The sequence below is a fragment of the Nannobrachium achirus genome (genome assembly GCF_963921795.1).
Source record: "Nannobrachium achirus genome assembly, chromosome: 16".
Lineage (NCBI taxonomy): Eukaryota > Metazoa > Chordata > Actinopteri > Myctophiformes > Myctophidae > Nannobrachium > Nannobrachium achirus.
The window spans coordinates 28753187-28771573 of record NC_137823.1 but is presented as its reverse complement, the minus strand read 5'-3'; the positions used below and the strand labels follow the sequence as shown (position 1 = coordinate 28771573).

Sequence of the window (18387 nt, the reverse complement as noted above, 5' to 3'; positions counted from 1 at the left end):
AGCTAAAAGTATAAAATCTGATAAAAATTAAGAAGATTTGTTACCATAAAACAACTATGTCACCTTTTTCATGATGTTCCTAAGTACCTCTAAAAAATATTCCCAAACTTTTTTACTGTGCCAATAATTTATAATAAATTCGACAAATATTACCATAATCCATCCGCTATAGAGCAAAAAGTATAAAATCAGATAAAAATCAAAAAGATTTGTTACCATAAAACAACTATGTCAGCTTGTTCATGATGTTCCTAAGTACCTCTAAAAAATATTCCCAAACTTTTTTACTGTGCCAATAATTTATAATAAATTCTACAAATATTACCATAATCCATCCGCTATAGAGCAAAAAGTATAAAATCAGATAAAAATCAAAAAGATTTGTTACCATAAAACAACTATGTCACCTTGTTCATGATGTTCCTAAGTACCTCTAAAAAATATTCCCAAACATTTTTACTGTGCCAATAATTTATAATAAATTTTACAAATATTACCATAATCCATCCGCTATAGAGCTAAAAGTATAAAATCAGATAAAAATCAAAAAGATTTGTTACCATAAAACAACTATGTCACCTTGTTCATGATGTTCCTAAGTACCTCTAAAAAATATTCCCAAACTGTTTTACTGTGCCAATAATTTATAATAAATTCGACAAATATTACCATAAACCTTCGCTATAGAGCTAAAAGTATAAAATCTGATAAAAATTAAGAAGATTTGTTACCATAAAACAACTATGTCACCTTGTTCATGATGTTCCTAAGTACCTCTAAAAAATATTCCCAAACTTTTTTACTGTGCCAATAATTTATAATAAATTCTACAAATATTACCATAATCCATCCGCTATAGAGCAAAAAGTATAAAATCAGATAAAAATCAAAAAGATTTGTTACCATAAAACAACTATGTCACCTTGTTCATGAGGTTCCTAAGTACCTCTAAAAAATATTCCCAAACTTTTTTACTGTGCCAATAATTTATAATAAATTCGACAAATATTACCATAATCCATCCGCTATAGAGCTAAAAGTATAAAAGCAGATAAAAATCAAAAAGATTTGTTACCATAAAACAACTATGTCACCTTGTTCATGATGTACCTAAGTACCTCTAAAAATATTCCTGACCTGTTTTACTGTGCCAATAATTTATAATAAATTCTACAAATATTACCATAATCCATCCGCTATAGAGCAAAAAGTATAAAATCAGATAAAAATCAAAAAGATTTGTTACCATAAAACAACTCTGTCACCTTGTTCATGATGTTCCTAAGTACCTCTAAAAAATATTCCCAAACTGTTTTACTATGCCAATAATTTATAATAAATTCTACAAATATTACCATAATCCATCCGCTATAGAGCTAAAAGTATAAAATCAGATAAAAATCAAAAAGATTTGTTACCATAAAACAACTATGTCACCTTGTTCATGATGTTCCTAAGTACCTCTAAAAAATATTCCCAAACTTTTTTACTGTGCCAATAATTTATAATAAATTTTACAAATATTACCATAATCCATCCGCTATAGAGCTAAAAGTATAAAATCAGATAAAAATCAAAAAGATTTGTTACCATAAAACAACTATGTCACCTTGTTCATGATGTTCCTAAGTACCTCTAAAAAATATTCCCAAACTGTTTTACTGTGCCAATAATTTATAATAAATTCGACAAATATTACCATAAACCTTCGCTATAGAGCTAAAAGTATAAAATCTGATAAAAATTAAGAAGATTTGTTACCATAAAAGAACTATGTCACCTTGTTCATGATGTTCCTAAGTACCTCTAAAAAATATTCCCAAACTTTTTTACTGTGCCAATAATTTATAATAAATTCTACAAATATTACCATAATCCATCCGCTATAGAGCAAAAAGTATAAAATCAGATAAAAATCAAAAAGATTTGTTACCATAAAACAACTATGTCACCTTGTTCATGAGGTTCCTAAGTACCTCTAAAAAATATTCCCAAACTTTTTTACTGTGCCAATAATTTATAATAAATTCGACAAATATTACCATAATCCATCCGCTATAGAGCTAAAAGTATAAAAGCAGATAAAAATCAAAAAGATTTGTTACCATAAAACAACTATGTCACCTTGTTCATGATGTACCTAAGTACCTCTAAAAATATTCCTGACCTGTTTTACTGTGCTAATAATTTATAATAAATTCTACAAATATTACCATAATCCATCCGCTATAGAGCAAAAAGTATAAAATCAGATAAAAATCAAAAAGATTTGTTACCATAAAACAACTCTGTCACCTTGTTCATGATGTTCCTAAGTACCTCTAAAAAATATTCCCAAACTGTTTTACTATGCCAATAATTTATAATAAATTCTACAAATATTACCATAATCCATCCTCTATAGAGCTAAAAGTATAAAATCAGATAAAAATCAAAAAGATTTGTTACCATAAAACAACTATGTCACCTTGTTCATGATGTTCCTAAGTACCTCTAAAAAATATTCCCAACCTGTTTTACTGTGCCAATAATTTATAATAAATTCTACAAATATTACCATAAACCTTCGCTATACAGCTAAAAGTATAAAATCTGATAAAAATTAAGAAGATTTGTTACCATAAAACAACTATGTCACCTTGTTCATGATGTTCCTAAGTACCTCTAAAAAATATTCCCAAACTTTTTTACTGTGCCAATAATTTATAATAAATTCGACAAATATTACCATAATCCATCCGCTATAGAGCTAAAAGTATAAAATCAGATAAAAATCAAAAAGATTTGTTACCATGAAACAACTATGTCACCTTGTTCATGATGTTCCTAAGTACCTCTAAAAAATATTCCCAAACTGTTTTACTGTGCCAATAATTTATAATAAATTCGACAAATATTACCATAAACCTTCGCTATACAGCAAATAGTATAAAATCAGATAAAAATTAAGAAGTTTGTTACCATAAAACAACTATATCACCTTGTTCATGATGTACCTAAGTACCCCTGAAAATATTTTTCTTATGTGAGGGGGCTCCCTGGTGCCTCAGCGTGCCCACCGAAAAGAAAAAAGGAAAAACGGAAAGATTGGAAAGGGAAAAAACAGTGTAGCACCGCCTCGGACACCCGGAGAGTGCGCTCTCACTGACAGCAACCTACTCGGCCGTGGACTTCGGAGATCGGGAGGATCTTGCTCGGCGGTGTCTCGGGGCGGGCGGCGACACCCACGCGTTTTGGTAGGGGGGAGTATTGGGTCTGGGCGTCGGTCCGGGTTCGAAGTGGAAGGTTGGGGGTCGGGGGACTGGAACGATCTGCCTGGGCGGCACCGTGGGGCGAACGACGCCGCCCACGCGTTTGGTTAGGGGGGAGTTTGCGCCCCGGCTTCGGTCCGGGTTGGAAGTCGGAGGGGGGGATTCGGGACTGGAACGGTACGGCTTGGCGACTTCGTGGGGAGAGCGCCGGCACCCGCGCGTTTTTCCGGAGTCGTGGCCTCGGCGTCGGTCCGGTTTGGAGGTGCGGGGTCGGTTGTTGGGGGTGGCCCGGCTAGGCGGTGTCGCGGGCCGGGTGAGGGCACCCGCGCGTTTTTCGGTTTCGGGCGGCTCCGTCGTCCCGTGGTCCCGGCGGCGGTCTCGGAGCGGCAGGCGTGTTCCGGCGTGCGTGCGGGATCGGGAGTTTGAGACGCGGGCGGGCGGCGCCGACACGTTTTCGGGGTTTGTGTAAAACAGTAAAAAAGTTTGGGAATATTTTTTAGAGGTACTTAGGAACATCATGAACAAGGTGACATAGTTGTTTTATGGTAACAAATCTTTTTGATTTTTATCTGATTTTATACTTTTTGCTCTATAGCGGATGGATTATGGTAATATTTGTCGAATTTATTATAAATTATTGGCACAGTAAAAAAGTTTGGGAATATTTTTTAGAGGTACTTAGGAACATCATGAACAAGGTGACATAGTTGTTTTATGGTAACAAATCTTCTTAATTTTTATCAGATTTTATACTTTTAGCTGTATAGCGAAGGTTTATGGTAATATTTGTCGAATTTATTATAAATTATTGGCACAGTAAAAAAGTTTGGGAATATTTTTTAGAGGTACTTAGGAACATCATGAACAAGGTGACATAGTTGTTTTATGGTAACAAATCTTTTTGATTTTTATCTGCTTTTATACTTTTAGCTCTATAGCGGATGGATTATGGTAATATTTGTCGAATTTATTATAAATTATTGGCACAGTAAAAATGTTTGGGAATATTTTTTAGAGGTACTTAGGAACCTCATGAACAAGGTGACATAGTTGTTTTATGGTAACAAATCTTTTTGATTTTTATCTGATTTTATACTTTTAGCTCTATAGCGGATGGATTATGGTAATATTTGTCGAATTTATTATAAATTATTGGCACAGTAAAAAAGTTTGGGAATATTTTTTAGAGGTACTTAGGAACATCATGAACAAGGTGACATAGTTGTTTTATGGTAACAAATCTTCTTAATTTTTATCAGATTTTATACTTTTAGCTGTATAGCGAAGGTTTATGGTAATATTTGTAGAATTTATTATAAGTTATTGGCACAGTAAAAAAGTTTGGGAATATTTTTTAGAGGTACTTAGGAACATCATGAACAAGGTGACATAGTTGTTTTATGGTAACAAATCTTTTTGATTTTTATCTGATTTTATACTTTTAGCTCTATAGCGGATGGATTATGGTAATATTTGTAGAATTTATTATAAATTATTGGCACAGTAAAACAGGTCAGGAATATTTTTAGAGGTACTTAGGAACATCATGAACAAGGTGACATAGTTGTTTTATGGTAACAAATCTTGATTTTTATCTGATTTTATACTTTTTGCTCTATAGCGGATGGATTATGGTAATATTTGTAGAATTTATTATAAATTATTGGCACAGTAAAAAAGTTTGGGAATATTTTTTAGAGGTACTTAGGAACATCATGAACAAGGTGACATAGTTGTTTTATGGTAACAAATCTTTTTGATTTTTATCTGATTTTATACTTTTAGCTCTATAGCGGATGGATTATGGTAATATTTGTAGAATTTATTATAAATTATTGGCACAGTAAAACAGGTCAGGAATATTTTTAGAGGTACTTAGGTACATCATGAACAAGGTGACATAGTTGTTTTATGGTAACAAATCTTTTTGATTTTTATCTGCTTTTATACTTTTAGCTCTATAGCGGATGGATTATGGTAATATTTGTCGAATTTATTATAAATTATTGGCACAGTAAAAATGTTTGGGAATATTTTTTAGAGGTACTTAGGAACATCATGAACAAGGTGACATAGTTGTTTTATGGTAACAAATCTTCTTAATTTTTATCAGATTTTATACTTTTAGCTGTATAGCGAAGGTTTATGGTAATATTTGTAGAATTTATTATAAATTATTGGCACAGTAAAAAAGTTTGGGAATATTTTTTAGAGGTACTTAGGAACATCATGAACAAGGTGACATAGTTGTTTTATGGTAACAAATCTTCTTAATTTTTATCAGATTTTATACTTTTAGCTGTATAGCGAAGGTTTATGGTAATATTTGTAGAATTCATTATAAATTATTGGCACAGTAAAACAGTTTGGGAATATTTTTTAGAGGTACTTAGGTACATCATGAACAAGGTGACATAGTTGTTTTATGGTAACAAATCTTTTTGATTTTTATCTGATTTTATACTTTTAGCTCTATAGCGGATGGATTATGGTAATATTTGTAGAATTTATTATAAATTATTGGCACAGTAAAAAAGTTTGGGAATATTTTTTAGAGGTACTTAGGAACATCATGAACAAGGTGACATAGTTGTTTTATGGTAACAAATCTTTTTGATTTTTATCTGATTTTATACTTTTTGCTCTATAGCGGATGGATTATGGTAATATTTGTAGAATTTATTATAAATTATTGGCACAGTAAAAAAGTTTGGGAATATTTTTTAGAGGTACTTAGGAACATCATGAACAAGGTGACATAGTTGTTTTATGGTAACAAATCTTCTTAATTTTTATCAGATTTTATACTTTTAGCTGTATAGCGAAGGTTTATGGTAATATTTGTCGAATTTATTATAAATTATTGGCACAGTAAAACAGTTTGGGAATATTTTTTAGAGGTACTTAGGAACATCATGAACAAGGTGACATAGTTGTTTTATGGTAACAAATCTTCTTAATTTTTATCAGATTTTATACTTTTTGCAGTATAGCGAATGGATTATGGTAATATTTGTCGAATTTATTATAAATTATTGGCACAGTAAAACAGGTTGGGAATATTTTTTAGAGGTACTTAGGAACATCATGAACAAGGTGACATAGTTGTTTTATGGTAACAAATCTTTTTGATTTTTATCTGATTTTATACTTTTTGCTCTATAGCGGATGGATTATGGTAATATTTGTCGAATTTATTATAAATTATTGGCACAGTAAAAAAGTTTGGGAATATTTTTTAGAGGTACTTAGGAACATCATGAACAAGGTGACATAGTTGTTTTATGGTAACAAATCTTTTTGATTTTTATCTGATTTTATACTTTTTGCTCTATAGCGGATGGATTATGGTAATATTTGTCGAATTTATTATAAATTATTGGCACAGTAAAAAAGTTTGGGAATATTTTTTAGAGGTACTTAGGAACATCATGAACAAGGTGACATAGTTGTTTTATGGTAACAAATCTTCTTAATTTTTATCAGATTTTATACTTTTAGCTGTATAGCGAAGGTTTATGGTAATATTTGTAGAATTTATTATAAATTATTGGCACAGTAAAACTCGTCAGGAATATTTTTAGAGGTACTTAGGTTCATCATGAACAAGGTGACATAGTTGTTTTATGGTAACAAATCTTCTTAATTTTTATCAGATTTTATACTTTTTGCAGTATAGCGAATGGATTATGGTAATATTTGTCGAATTTATTATAAATTATTGGCACAGTAAAACAGGTTGGGAATATTTTTAGAGGTACTTAGGAACATCATTAACAAGGTGATATAGTTGTTTTATGGTAACAAATCTTCTTTATTTTTATCTGATTTTCATACTTTTGGCAATATAGCGAATGGTTTATGGTAACCCCCCCAGAGCCGGCCCTGTGTCTTCCGGGGGCCAGGGGGCCGAGTTACGGCCTTTTAGGCGGGCTGCAGTGGCGGCGTTCTGCCGCCAGGGGGCGCTCTATGCACAGCCGGCTCCGGGGCACCGAGGCGGACGCGTGGGTAACGGTCCCGTCTCTCCCAGTCGCTCCTAGCCCGAGTCATGGACGTTTTTGTGCGCTGCAGTGCCAGGGGCGCTGTCAATTTTCCTGGGTTCCATGGGTCCCCTGGAGGGGGTCTACGAAGTCAAAGTCCCGAATTTCTCAAAAAAAAAATTGTCCGATCGTAGTTAACATTTGAGATCCAAAAATCGGAGCGGCGCGAGGGGGTCCCCGGAGCTCCAGGGGGTCCCCGGTTGGTCCCTCGGCCGAGGACCCTCGGTCGGATGCGAGAAGGAGCGGCGTCGGCCCCTCGCCACCCGGTTCTCAGTCTCTATATCCCCAGGGGCGCTGGTATATCGCCAGGGGTCCCTGGAGGTGGTCCCCGGGTGAAGGGTCTGCCACTCTGGAGTCCGAGGCGGAGGCCTCTCGGTCGGATGCGAGTGGAGCTGCGAAGGCCCCACAAAAGCCAGACATTGTGATTCCAAGTCCCACTCAAGATATATGAGCTACAGACATCACTATACATCATATTCATTCAGTATATGAGCTACAGACATCACTATACATCATATTCATTCAGTATATGAGCTACAGACATCAGTACTCTATACATTATATTCATTCAGTATTTGAGCTACAGACATCACTACTCTATACATCATATTCATTCAGTATATGAGCTACAGACATCACTATACATCATATTCATTCAGTATATGAGCTACAGACATCACTACATCATATTCATTCAGTATATGAGCTACATACATCACTACTCTATACATCATATTCATTCAGTATATGAGCTACAGACATCACTACTATATACATCATATTCATTCAGTATATGATCTACAGACATCACTACTCTATGCATCATATTCATTCAGTATATGAGCTACATACATCACTATACATCATATTCATTCAGTATATGAGCTACAGACATCACTACTCTATACATCATATTCATTCAGTGTATGAGCTACAGACATCACTACTCTATACATCATATTCATTCAGTATATGAGCTACAGAAATCACTACTATATACATCATATTCATTCAGTATATGAGCTCAGTATATGAGCTACAGACATCACTACTCTATGCCATCATATCCATTCAGTATATGAGCTACAGACATCACTACTCTATGCATCATATTCATTCAGTATATGAGCTACAAACATCACTACTCTATGCATCATATTCATTCAGTATATGAGCTACAGACATCACTACTCTATGCATCATATTCATTCAGTATATGAGCTACAGACATCACTACTCTATACATCATATTCATTCAGTATATGAGCTACATACATCACGACATCATATTCATTCAGTATATGAGCTACAGACATCACTACTCTATGCATCATATTCATTCAGTATATGAGCTACAGACATCACTACTCTATGCATCATATTCATTCAGTATATGAGCTACAGACATCACTACTCTATGCATCATATTCATTCAGTATATGAGCTACAGACATCACTACATCATATTCATTCAGTATATGAGCTACAGACATGAGACATCACTACTCTATACATCATATTCATTCAGTGTATGAGCTACAGACATCACTATTCTATACATCATATTCATTCAGTATGAGCTACAGACATCACTATTCTATGCATCGTATTCATTCAGTATATGAGCTACTGACATCACTACGTGGGGGGGGGGGGGGTCTAATTTAAAGCATCTGTTGATTGAATAGTATGTAGTTCCATATTTTATACACCCTTGGTCTCGAAAGTCTAGAAATTCTAATGTACCAGCTCGCCTTGAACGCACCATCCCCTTGTCAAACCGTAAACAGCCGTGTAGAAGCGCACCATATTTTGAAGTGAGGATAGCGCGACCAGCTTTTCCTGAAGTGTAGATAGCGTGACCGCAGTTGTCTGTCCCACACATACACAGCCTCTCGGCAGCTTGCTTCAACACTCCTTCCAGACGCTCACGGCTCCTCCCGGCCACGGCCCACTGGAGTGACCCGCCGCTGGTAGGACTTTCTGCCGCGCATCGGGCGACCTCTTCCACCACAAACTGTCCGGTGAAGCCGGAGGCACCGAATACTATAATGTGGTACGGTCTGTTAGAGGTGACAGGCGCCATTGTGTGAGCGGTTGAAGGACCCGCCTGCGTGCGGAGCTGGTCGGGTTACTTTATAATACCACGCACAGCACGCAGCGCTCAAACGTGTCCTTCAGACTGGGAGCTCGGACGTAGTTTGCTGTCAACACGTGACAGACACACCCCTTGCTGCTTAATTTCCGAATGTAGACACTGACTGGACAGTGACCGCCCGCCCGGCATCGGTAACCTTTAACATCAACAACTTCATATATAATATAATTATCCGATTAATATTGTAACACGTCTTCGTAGTGAGTACAGTGTAGATACGCAGGAAGATGTTGCGTAGCTATCAGAACGCAGCCATGTCAGTCTGACTGCAGCAATGAATTCCTCTTGATTCCCTGATGAAGTGAGACATCTGGTGGTCAAGTTAAAGTATTGCATTTTGAGAAACGGTGGCCAATATGTGGATAGTAGACTGCTGTTACTGACCTCACGTTTTAAGGTCACTGAAGTTACTGGGAAGATATGGGAATGAATGTGAGGATGATTGTGCAAATGTCTGGCTGTGGTGCATTGGCAGTGGATTTAACTCCATAGACTGTGGATCCTGGGCTGGGAGTAGAAAAGAGCTGCTCTCAGCTGGGTGTCACTCAAACTCTATCTCTTTGTCGGGTGAAAACATTGTGGCAGAGGCAATACTTGGGGGACAAGGGGTGAGTCAATTAGTCAATTATAGTTATATAGCCTAAATGTATCTTTAATTACAAAATATTATAGTAGCCATGGCTATTTCCGTGTGGATCCTGAGACCTGCATCATTAGATGATTTAAAAGTTTAGAAATGAATTTCCTTTGTTATTGCAGGTGCAACAAAATTGAAATATGCAACTCCCAATCAATCCACTTAAATTACATTTTTTAGAAATCCATTAGCTTAATATGGAAAGATGCTTAGATGTGTCTAAACAATACTTATAGGCTGTACAGTACAATGCAACGTAATATGGAATTTTGACCATTCCAGTAGTAATGTCAGTCTTTGTGCTCAACAAATACAAAACTTTAATATAAAAAGTAAAGTTTGTGCACATTAGCTCCTAGTCTAACATGCCAGTAAGTAAAGCAGCAGTACAGACAGCAGCAGCTGTGCTCCAAAAAAGGCTTTCTGCCCAATAAAGCTCCCTTTGTAACATACCATAATATTAAAGTATGATCCACTGGATCCAGGCAGCAACTTTTGTTGACAACAATTCTGGTAATATGTTTTGGGACTAAATAATAATACACTTTATTGTATTTGAATAACATACAAAAAAAAAAATGCCCTTTACGTTAAAGTAGAAACATACTCTAGATTAAAAGGAAGCAAATAAGAAAAGCAGATGTGCTTTTCATAGAAAAAGTAAATAAAAATAACTAAAATTGAATATTAAATGGCTTACAAAATGTCGGAAAGTGTGCAGTAGAAAGTCAAGGTAAAAATATGTTTTTAAACATTTAAAGATTTCAACAGAACTGGCCTCTCTCACACCTTTAGGTGAGGTGTTGAAGAAAGCTGCATCCAAAATATATTTTGGGTAGTTTTATACATACTGTATCTAGCAAGCCTGCAGTAGAGGATCACTTTGATTATGATACTTAACTAAAAAAAAAAAGTGTTGTTACTTCCAGTTTGATCATGGGAATCAGGTTGCCAAGTATTCTAAAGAGCACATCCCTTTTTGCTTTAGAGCGTTAACACTGTATACATTTAGTAAATAACACCAATAGTAAATATGTAAATACGGTATGTTACAGTGTCATTATGTGTTTGTAAACCAAAGTGACCCTGTATAAAGTATGAACTGTTATATGTCCATTAAATGGACTGCAAACTGGATTGTGTGCAGTGTCTCTCAAGTCAATAAAATAACAAAAGTATCAAAGTAAACCATAAATTATCTTCCACCCTTAAAAAAAGAAACTAACTATTAGTGTACATCAAAATATGTTCAGGTGATGCATTCACTTCAGTGTTTCAAGATCACTTCTCTTTCTGTGGCTGCTCAATGAGTTTCCCCTTGTGGTACTTCTGTCCAATCCCATATGGCACGTGTGCAGCGATGGTGCCCAGCTCATTGGCCCCCTCGACGTGGAACATTTGGTCATCGAAAAATATGTGGGGTTTTATCTTCTCTAAGAGGGGTCCCTTGGGGGCCCCAGCCAGGAAGAGAGCTTCGTCGATCTCTAGGCCCCAGCTCCTTAGTGTTTTCAGAACACGGGCGCCTGAGCTGGCTGCACTGCGGGCTGTGACCAGGAAAGTGCGGATGGGACAGTTCAAACGCTCATCCTTGGCATAGAACTTCTTCTGGAGTTTCCCCAGGGCCTCCAGAAAACACTTCAGGGGACCCTGAAAGAGTCGACACAACCGTATGCCTAAAATGCTTTTGATGAACAGTTTCTTAATAAAGCATTTTATAGAGTGACAGTGGTAAACAAGAGAGAAACACAATCACAGTTCATGATATGTAGCCAAAGCTTGTAACTATTGAGATTGAGTGTAAGGTAGGATGATTATGTCAAAATACCCCCTGATGGACTGAGTTAGGTCTTGTGAGTTTAAAGGGCTTTGCACACAGAAGCGTTTTCTTTTTTCGCATGGAAAAAACAGACAGTTTAGTTTTTTTTAAAGAAAACAATGATTCTCTATGACCTCATGCACACCGGCTCCGAATTTGCCATGCGGCAGGAGGCTGCGGCAGTGCCTTTTTTCCAGATCGAACCCAGTTCGATTTGTGTGTCTTGTCGCATGCAGTAAAAACTCATCACTCCTTTTATGACTCCTTTTTGGATCCGCTACGCGGGTTCCGCACAGCATTGCACACCAAATCCAATACATTTTAATCATGCAGCAAACGGAAAAAACGCAATTGTTGAAAATCGCGCCTGTGTGCAAAGCCCCTTAGTGAGGTGTTTATTAAAGCATAATATAATATAGGTTTTCCTTCATGTTAGTCAAACAGGCTATTGGTTACCTTTGCAAGTGCTTTGTTCTCGAATTGCTTCTCATGCTCAAAGAACTTGTCCAAGCCGCCTTGTTTCACAATGATCTCGGACTCATCCGAGAAGAGCACAGCATCTCCGTCAAATGCCACTCTCAGCTGGGTATCAGACAGCTCGACCTCTTTGTTGGATGAAAACATTGTGGCAGCAGCAATGCCTGGGGGGACAGAGGTTGACAGGTGGAGGGATGGCAGGGTGTCAGGTAAAAAAGTATGTTTAGTTTACAATTTAGGCATTTAGGAGATGCTCTTATCCAGACTTAGGGCAGGTAGACACTGGACTTTTAAAGTCATTGGGAATCATCAGATCGTTATGTATTTCACATTACACAAGTCTCTTTCTTGAAATCGGCTGTCATGTCATATATCGTTGTGGGTTTCACACTATACGATTGATCCAACAAGGGATCACACACTGCAGGATTTCACCAAAATGAGATCCAGACCCAATACATTTTGTTTTTTATTCCAATCTATATCCCATTCCATTCCATGCCAGTATATTATATTATCACATTACTGACGTCTGTCTGTTCATTATATTATATTATATTAAATTAAATATATTATATATATTCATTATATTATATTATCGCATTACTGACTGATGTATGTCTGTTCACGAAAGCATGCAAGGCCCCTGTAAGACAGGACACATGATTTTCATTAAATAATTATGTCTCTCTGCTTCTCTCTCCCAGCACGTGTGCGCGCACACACACACACGCTCATAGATTCCATATAGTTTCATGGTTTGACAGCAACGATCATCATTGTGTTTTGGATTCATGTCAATTTGTGTTTTCAGATATTTAACCACTTGTGCTGTTGTCATTACCTAATAAACTTGACCTTTTACTCTGTACTTGGTCTGCTCTTTTCCCCCTCTACACCAAACCTCTTTGCCGAAAATAGACGATCTACAAGCTCATAACGCCTCACACAGAAAGGCGTTGTGAGCTTGTAGATCTGCATTTTTTGGCTAAAGTTCTCTGAATATGGACGCTAGTGTTCAAGTGGTTAATATAAAAAAGAGACAAAAAAAGCTATCACACAAAGATTTGGAGGACCCCCTGTAGTAACTCTGAGGACCCCCTAGGGGTCCCGGACCCCTTGTTGAAGACCCCTGCACTACACTTTACCAGCAATATTTTAAGCATTACCTATTTAAGTTTATACCAAAGTATAATTGAACCAAAAATCTTCAACAGACACGTCTGAGTGAGAGAACACAGGATTATAAATCTAACGTCATCATTGCCTACCCTCTTCAATTGCCTCTGTGACTTTCTCAGGGTCCTTGGAAAGGTAAAGGTTGGTCATGTAAGCCTTCAGGTAGCCAATGGGACTCTGCCCTCCAGTCATGCAGAATCTCTCTATGGTCAAATCTGATGGAAGAAAGACAAATATTGGTAAATTAAACATTGAATATAATAGAAAAGCGAACATTTCCTCTGTGGCTCTGTGGGGATTCAACCTACTGTAATGATTAATGCTGTTTATGAGTCGGAGTCCAACTTGGGCGTGGTTGTTGGTCATCAGGATAATGTCAAACAACTCCTCACTCTCAGGGTAGAGTTCCCTCAGCCTGGAGTTGACCACCATCAACGCCTGTCAACACACAAGTTCACATAAGTTGTAAATGATGATGCAACAAGAAGGAACTTGTGCCAGACCATTATTGGCAAATACTTACCACACTTGAAATAGGGCACACCTTTCTTTCAAATAATTCCACTCTACACAAGATGTGAAAATAAAGAAACCTTGAACCCTGAACTTGAACCAGTTTTCGGTAATGGTAGGTGGCTGATGTGGAATGCCGTCTACGGTATGCGAATATACGAGTTCCCAGGGTTGGGTCAGGCTACTTTGAATTTAAGTCAGTTACTGAACACAAATGACATGCGAATGTCTTGTAATTGGCAACGTAATCCCTTGTATAACTTTTTTTTTATATAATCGGAATACTTTAAGATTAGGCCTACTGCTAAATCAAACATTGAACATATCACCCCTTACTAAAGAATTTATGGAGTTACAAACATTGAACGATGGGATCCAGTTTGCAGTATTCCTTTCCTAAGGGTGCTCTCAGACCAAAATACCTATGAGAGTGGAATCCGCGTTCCGCCAATGCATTTCAATGAGAAGGGAGCGTTTTTTGCTGAAATCCTCTGCTGGCATGAAACCGCTTCACTCTCATTGAAATGCATTGGCAGAACGCGGATTCCACTCTCATAGGTACTTTGGTGTGAGGGCACCCTAAGACTGCAGCCACACCAAAATACCTATGAGAGTGGAATCCGCGTTCCACAAATTCCACAGGTGTAGCCTGAAAAATGGGAACTCTGTGTGTAGGTTGAAATTTGCCATCATCAAACATGTTACAAAGCTTCCATTACAATGTAACTATAATTTAATTGCACATTTCGTCCTAATGTAATGGGTTTATATTAATTACTAATCATCTGAATATATTAAGGTTCAAGAGAGGTAGCCTATCATGCTATCCGGGTTAAAATGGACATTACTACCCAACCCTGCCAGTTCCAAGGGCTTTTACAGGGACACCTAATTAAACTTTTTCATAGACTGGTGATGTGAATGTCTCGTGTAGGTGGTGAGTGCAAGCACCAACTGTACAGGGGCCCGTCAGTGCATGCTCGCATGCCCGGACAGTAACACGTTAACAAACAGTGCTGCTTACCTACCTTGACAAATGGAAAAGAAACGCCAGGCTTCAGGGGCTCGTTTTCGTGCTCCACCTGATACTCTACGTACTTCTCCACTCCTTGCTCCTGGTAGATCTTCCTCTCGGCCACCATGTTGAACAAGGTGCGGGAGGAGACGGCTATGGTAACAGCATGTTTGGGTTTGGGCTGCAGCAAGATGAGCATGACAAGAACAGAAAAGGAATTGTTGCTTGAGTTGATTAAATCACCTAGCCTGGCGGAGCCAGACGTTATTATCTGTGTTCATTCCTTCCACAGTATAACTATGGAACTATATATATAGTTATACTGTGGAAGGAATGAACACAGATAATAACGTCTGGCTCCGCCAGGCTATAAATCACCCACCTTGTACTGTATGTATATGTTAGCAGTTTTTAGCTGTTTAAAAAGCATTTCAAGTTCAACACATTGCAATCCCACTTTGGCGTGCAGTTAACTTGAAATGCTATATTTGAACTTCACAGTGGTGTAAAGTAACTAGGTAAATTTACTTGAGTACAATTTTGAGGTATTTGAACTTTACTTGAGTATTTCCAATTTCCAATACTTCTACTCCACTACATCTCAGATCCAAATATTGTACTTTTACTCCGCTATATTTATTTGAAAACTTTAGTTACTAGTTACTTTATAGATTATTATTACGAAACATACATTAAACACTTCAACTCTATATTCATTTGTCCATTTGAAAATAGCCTTTTCACAAGATTTGAAAACTTGGAAATGGTACATTCTACATAACGAGTAGTTTTACTTTTCGTACTCTAAGTACATGATTTCGTACTTTAAATACAAAGTATTGATGCCAATATTTTTGTACTTATTTTACTCGAGTACATTTTGAATTCCGGACTTTTACTTGTAATGGAGTACTTCTACAGGGCAGAATTGATACTTTTACTTATTAAGTAAAACTTTTGAGTACTTTTTTCCACCACTGGAACTTCAGGACTGACAGATGATCACAGATCTCTCGAGAAGCAAGGCTAAACGTTCAAGTGCTGTTTAAAACGTGAGACTGCAACCAGCCTACTTACAGGTCTCGGTGTTTTTGTTTTGAGGTTATCAAAGAAGGCTTTCGCCGCGGCCCAGTCCTTTTCCTCCGCAATGTCATCGTTTGCTTCGGTCTTGATTTCACTCATTCTTGCAGAAGGATCCTCAAACGGCGCTGTATAAAATCTACAGTGAGAATCAGTTCAGAATCTCCTCTGATGAAACTTTGCGGAAATGTACTGTAGTGAGGAAGAGAAGGGATGAGTGGGCGTGTCTTCCAGTCGTGACGCACGCAGCAACCAGAGAGCATCACCAGTGGTGTAAAAACTCAAATAACATTAATAATGGCTTAGAAATTACTACATTTAGACTTATGGATGTGACATTTGGCCAGAATGATTATTAAATTAATAATAAATACTTCATGTTATTTGAGATTGAAGCCAAGCAGTATACATTCAAACAATTCGTGACTCAAAAAATAAGAAGGCTGAAAAATATATATATATATTCTTTTGTGTTCACAATTTAAAGTAATTCCCCCTGGATATGATTTTTTTGTATTGATGTATTAATAACTTCTGTACTGTACGTATCACATGACTTTTGAATAAAGATTTATAAAAAAATAAAAACAAAGTGGTGTAAAAACTAAAAGGTACTCATATGTTTTACGAGTTTTAAAGTATCAATACTGCATTGTAAAAATACTACCACTAGTAGAAGTCCCATCCATCCATCCATCCATCTTCAACCGCTTATCCGGAATCGGGTCGCGGGGGTAACAGTTACTGACTCCTTTCCAAGTGTAGGAGCAGCGGTTCTACTCCAAGTCTCTCTCGGGTGACTGAACATCTCACCCTATCTCTAAGGGAGATACCAGCCACCCGTCTGAGGAAACCCATTTCGGCCACTTGCACCCGTGACCTTATACTTTCGGTCATGACCCACACTTCATGACCATAGGTGAGAGTAGGAACGAAGATTGCTCGGTAGACAGAGAGCTTTGCCTTCCGGCTCAACTCTTTTTTCTTCACCACAGTGCGATTTAGTGACTGCAAAACCGCTCCTGCTGCTCCGATTCTCCGGCTGATCTCCTTCTCCGTCTTGAGACGCCGTCTTCCCCTTTCTCTCATTCGTGAACAAGAGCCCGAGATACTTAAACTCCTTCACCTAGAGTAAGTAAAAGTACAAAAGTATCGGAATCAAAATGTCCCTAAAGTACTACAGTATAAAGTGGTCATTATGCAGAATGTCACATTTCCCAAGTTTTCAAATGTATTCAAATCTTTTGAAAAAATGGCAGATCTACAAGCTCAACGCAATGCATTTTGAGCTTGTACATCGGATATTTTCAAATGGCTGAAATGTATAAAGGTTTGAAGTCGTTACTGTATTTATTGTATTTAATCTACAAAGTAACTACTAGTAACTAAAGTATTCAAATAAATGTAGTGGAGTAAAAGTAGGCTTCGAATATTTGGGGACTAGATGTATAGTGGAGTAGAACTAAAAGTATTGGAAATACTCAAGTAAAGTAAAAAGTAGGCCTACCTCAAAATTATACTTAAAGGAGTAGTTCACCACTTTTCAACCTGTCTTCATATAATAGGTCCTCACTAATGTTCATGATAAAATATCACAATTTCTTTCTACTCAGTCCAAGTCTCCTATGAGAGCTGTCTGAAGTTCATAATCCATCCTCTTGTGACATCATCATTTTCCAAAAAAAAGATGTTTAGATTTTTATTATCGCGAGAACAATGGCTTCCACTTTAAAATTGCAACTTTTCAGGAATAGAAAGCCTGCAGTTTCTATAAGCTGGATTGGCAATCGATGTTGTCACAAGACGATGGGTTTCTGACCTGCCCACAGCCCTCCTCTGAGAAAAAAAAAACTTGAGTGAGGACCAATTATATGAACATAGGTTGAAAAGTGGTGGAGTGCCCCTTTAAGTAAAGTACTTAAGTAAATGTAGACTAGTTACCTTAAGTAAATGTAGACTACCGGTAGTTAGTCGACAAGGCCAGGAGGAAACAAGGGTGAACTTTCAGGAGAATTTGGCCCAGGTGGGCCCTTTGTGTGGGCCCATGTGAAAATTAAATACTCGTTGCCCCTCAGTTTGGCCTTGTGCCCCTCAAACCAATGGCATGACCTGAGGCCACTGTGGTCTTACTGTAATGCCCCATTCAACAAATTCTTTCAATGGACTAAAATCTTCATCATCTTATTTGATGACCTTCCTGCCCTGGCATTTGGCCAAGTGC

General features: G+C 37.2%; 2 protein-coding genes across 2 annotated transcripts in view; both read right to left on the bottom strand.

Moving 5' to 3' along the window:
* The window catches only part of LOC308301257 (saccharopine dehydrogenase-like oxidoreductase), a 41384-nt gene extending 31970 nt beyond the window's left edge, over positions 1–9414 (bottom strand). The window contains exon 1 of the mRNA XM_080745178.1: positions 9179–9414. Within this exon, the coding sequence (XP_080601304.1) occupies positions 9179–9377 (199 nt within the window). The 5' untranslated portion in view covers positions 9378–9414. The remainder of the gene's footprint in view (positions 1–9178) is intronic.
* Positions 9415–10472: 1058 nt separating this feature from the next.
* Positions 10473–16299, bottom strand: LOC308300234 (cytosolic 5'-nucleotidase 1A-like). The gene is made up of 6 exons (XM_080744045.1): positions 16164–16299; positions 15100–15267; positions 13867–13996; positions 13651–13773; positions 12359–12543; positions 10473–11733 (listed from the first exon to the last, which is right to left on the bottom strand). Exons 1-6 carry the CDS (start codon positions 16266–16268, stop codon positions 11368–11370), a joined length of 1077 nt encoding a protein of 358 aa, XP_080600171.1. The 5' UTR covers positions 16269–16299; the 3' UTR covers positions 10473–11367.
* Positions 16300–18387: the final 2088 nt, after the last annotated feature.

Coding starts and splice junctions, on each gene's coding strand:
- LOC308300234 (XM_080744045.1), bottom strand. CDS start 16,268: ATGAGTGAAATCAAGACCGAAGCAAACGATGACATTGCGGAGGAAAAG. Junction 15,268..16,163: donor AAACAAAAACACCGAGACCT/GTAAGTAGGCTG, acceptor ATCTTGCTGCAG/CCCAAACCCAAACATGCTGT. Junction 13,997..15,099: donor TTTCTTTTCCATTTGTCAAG/GTAGGTAAGCAG, acceptor GTGTGTTGACAG/GCGTTGATGGTGGTCAACTC.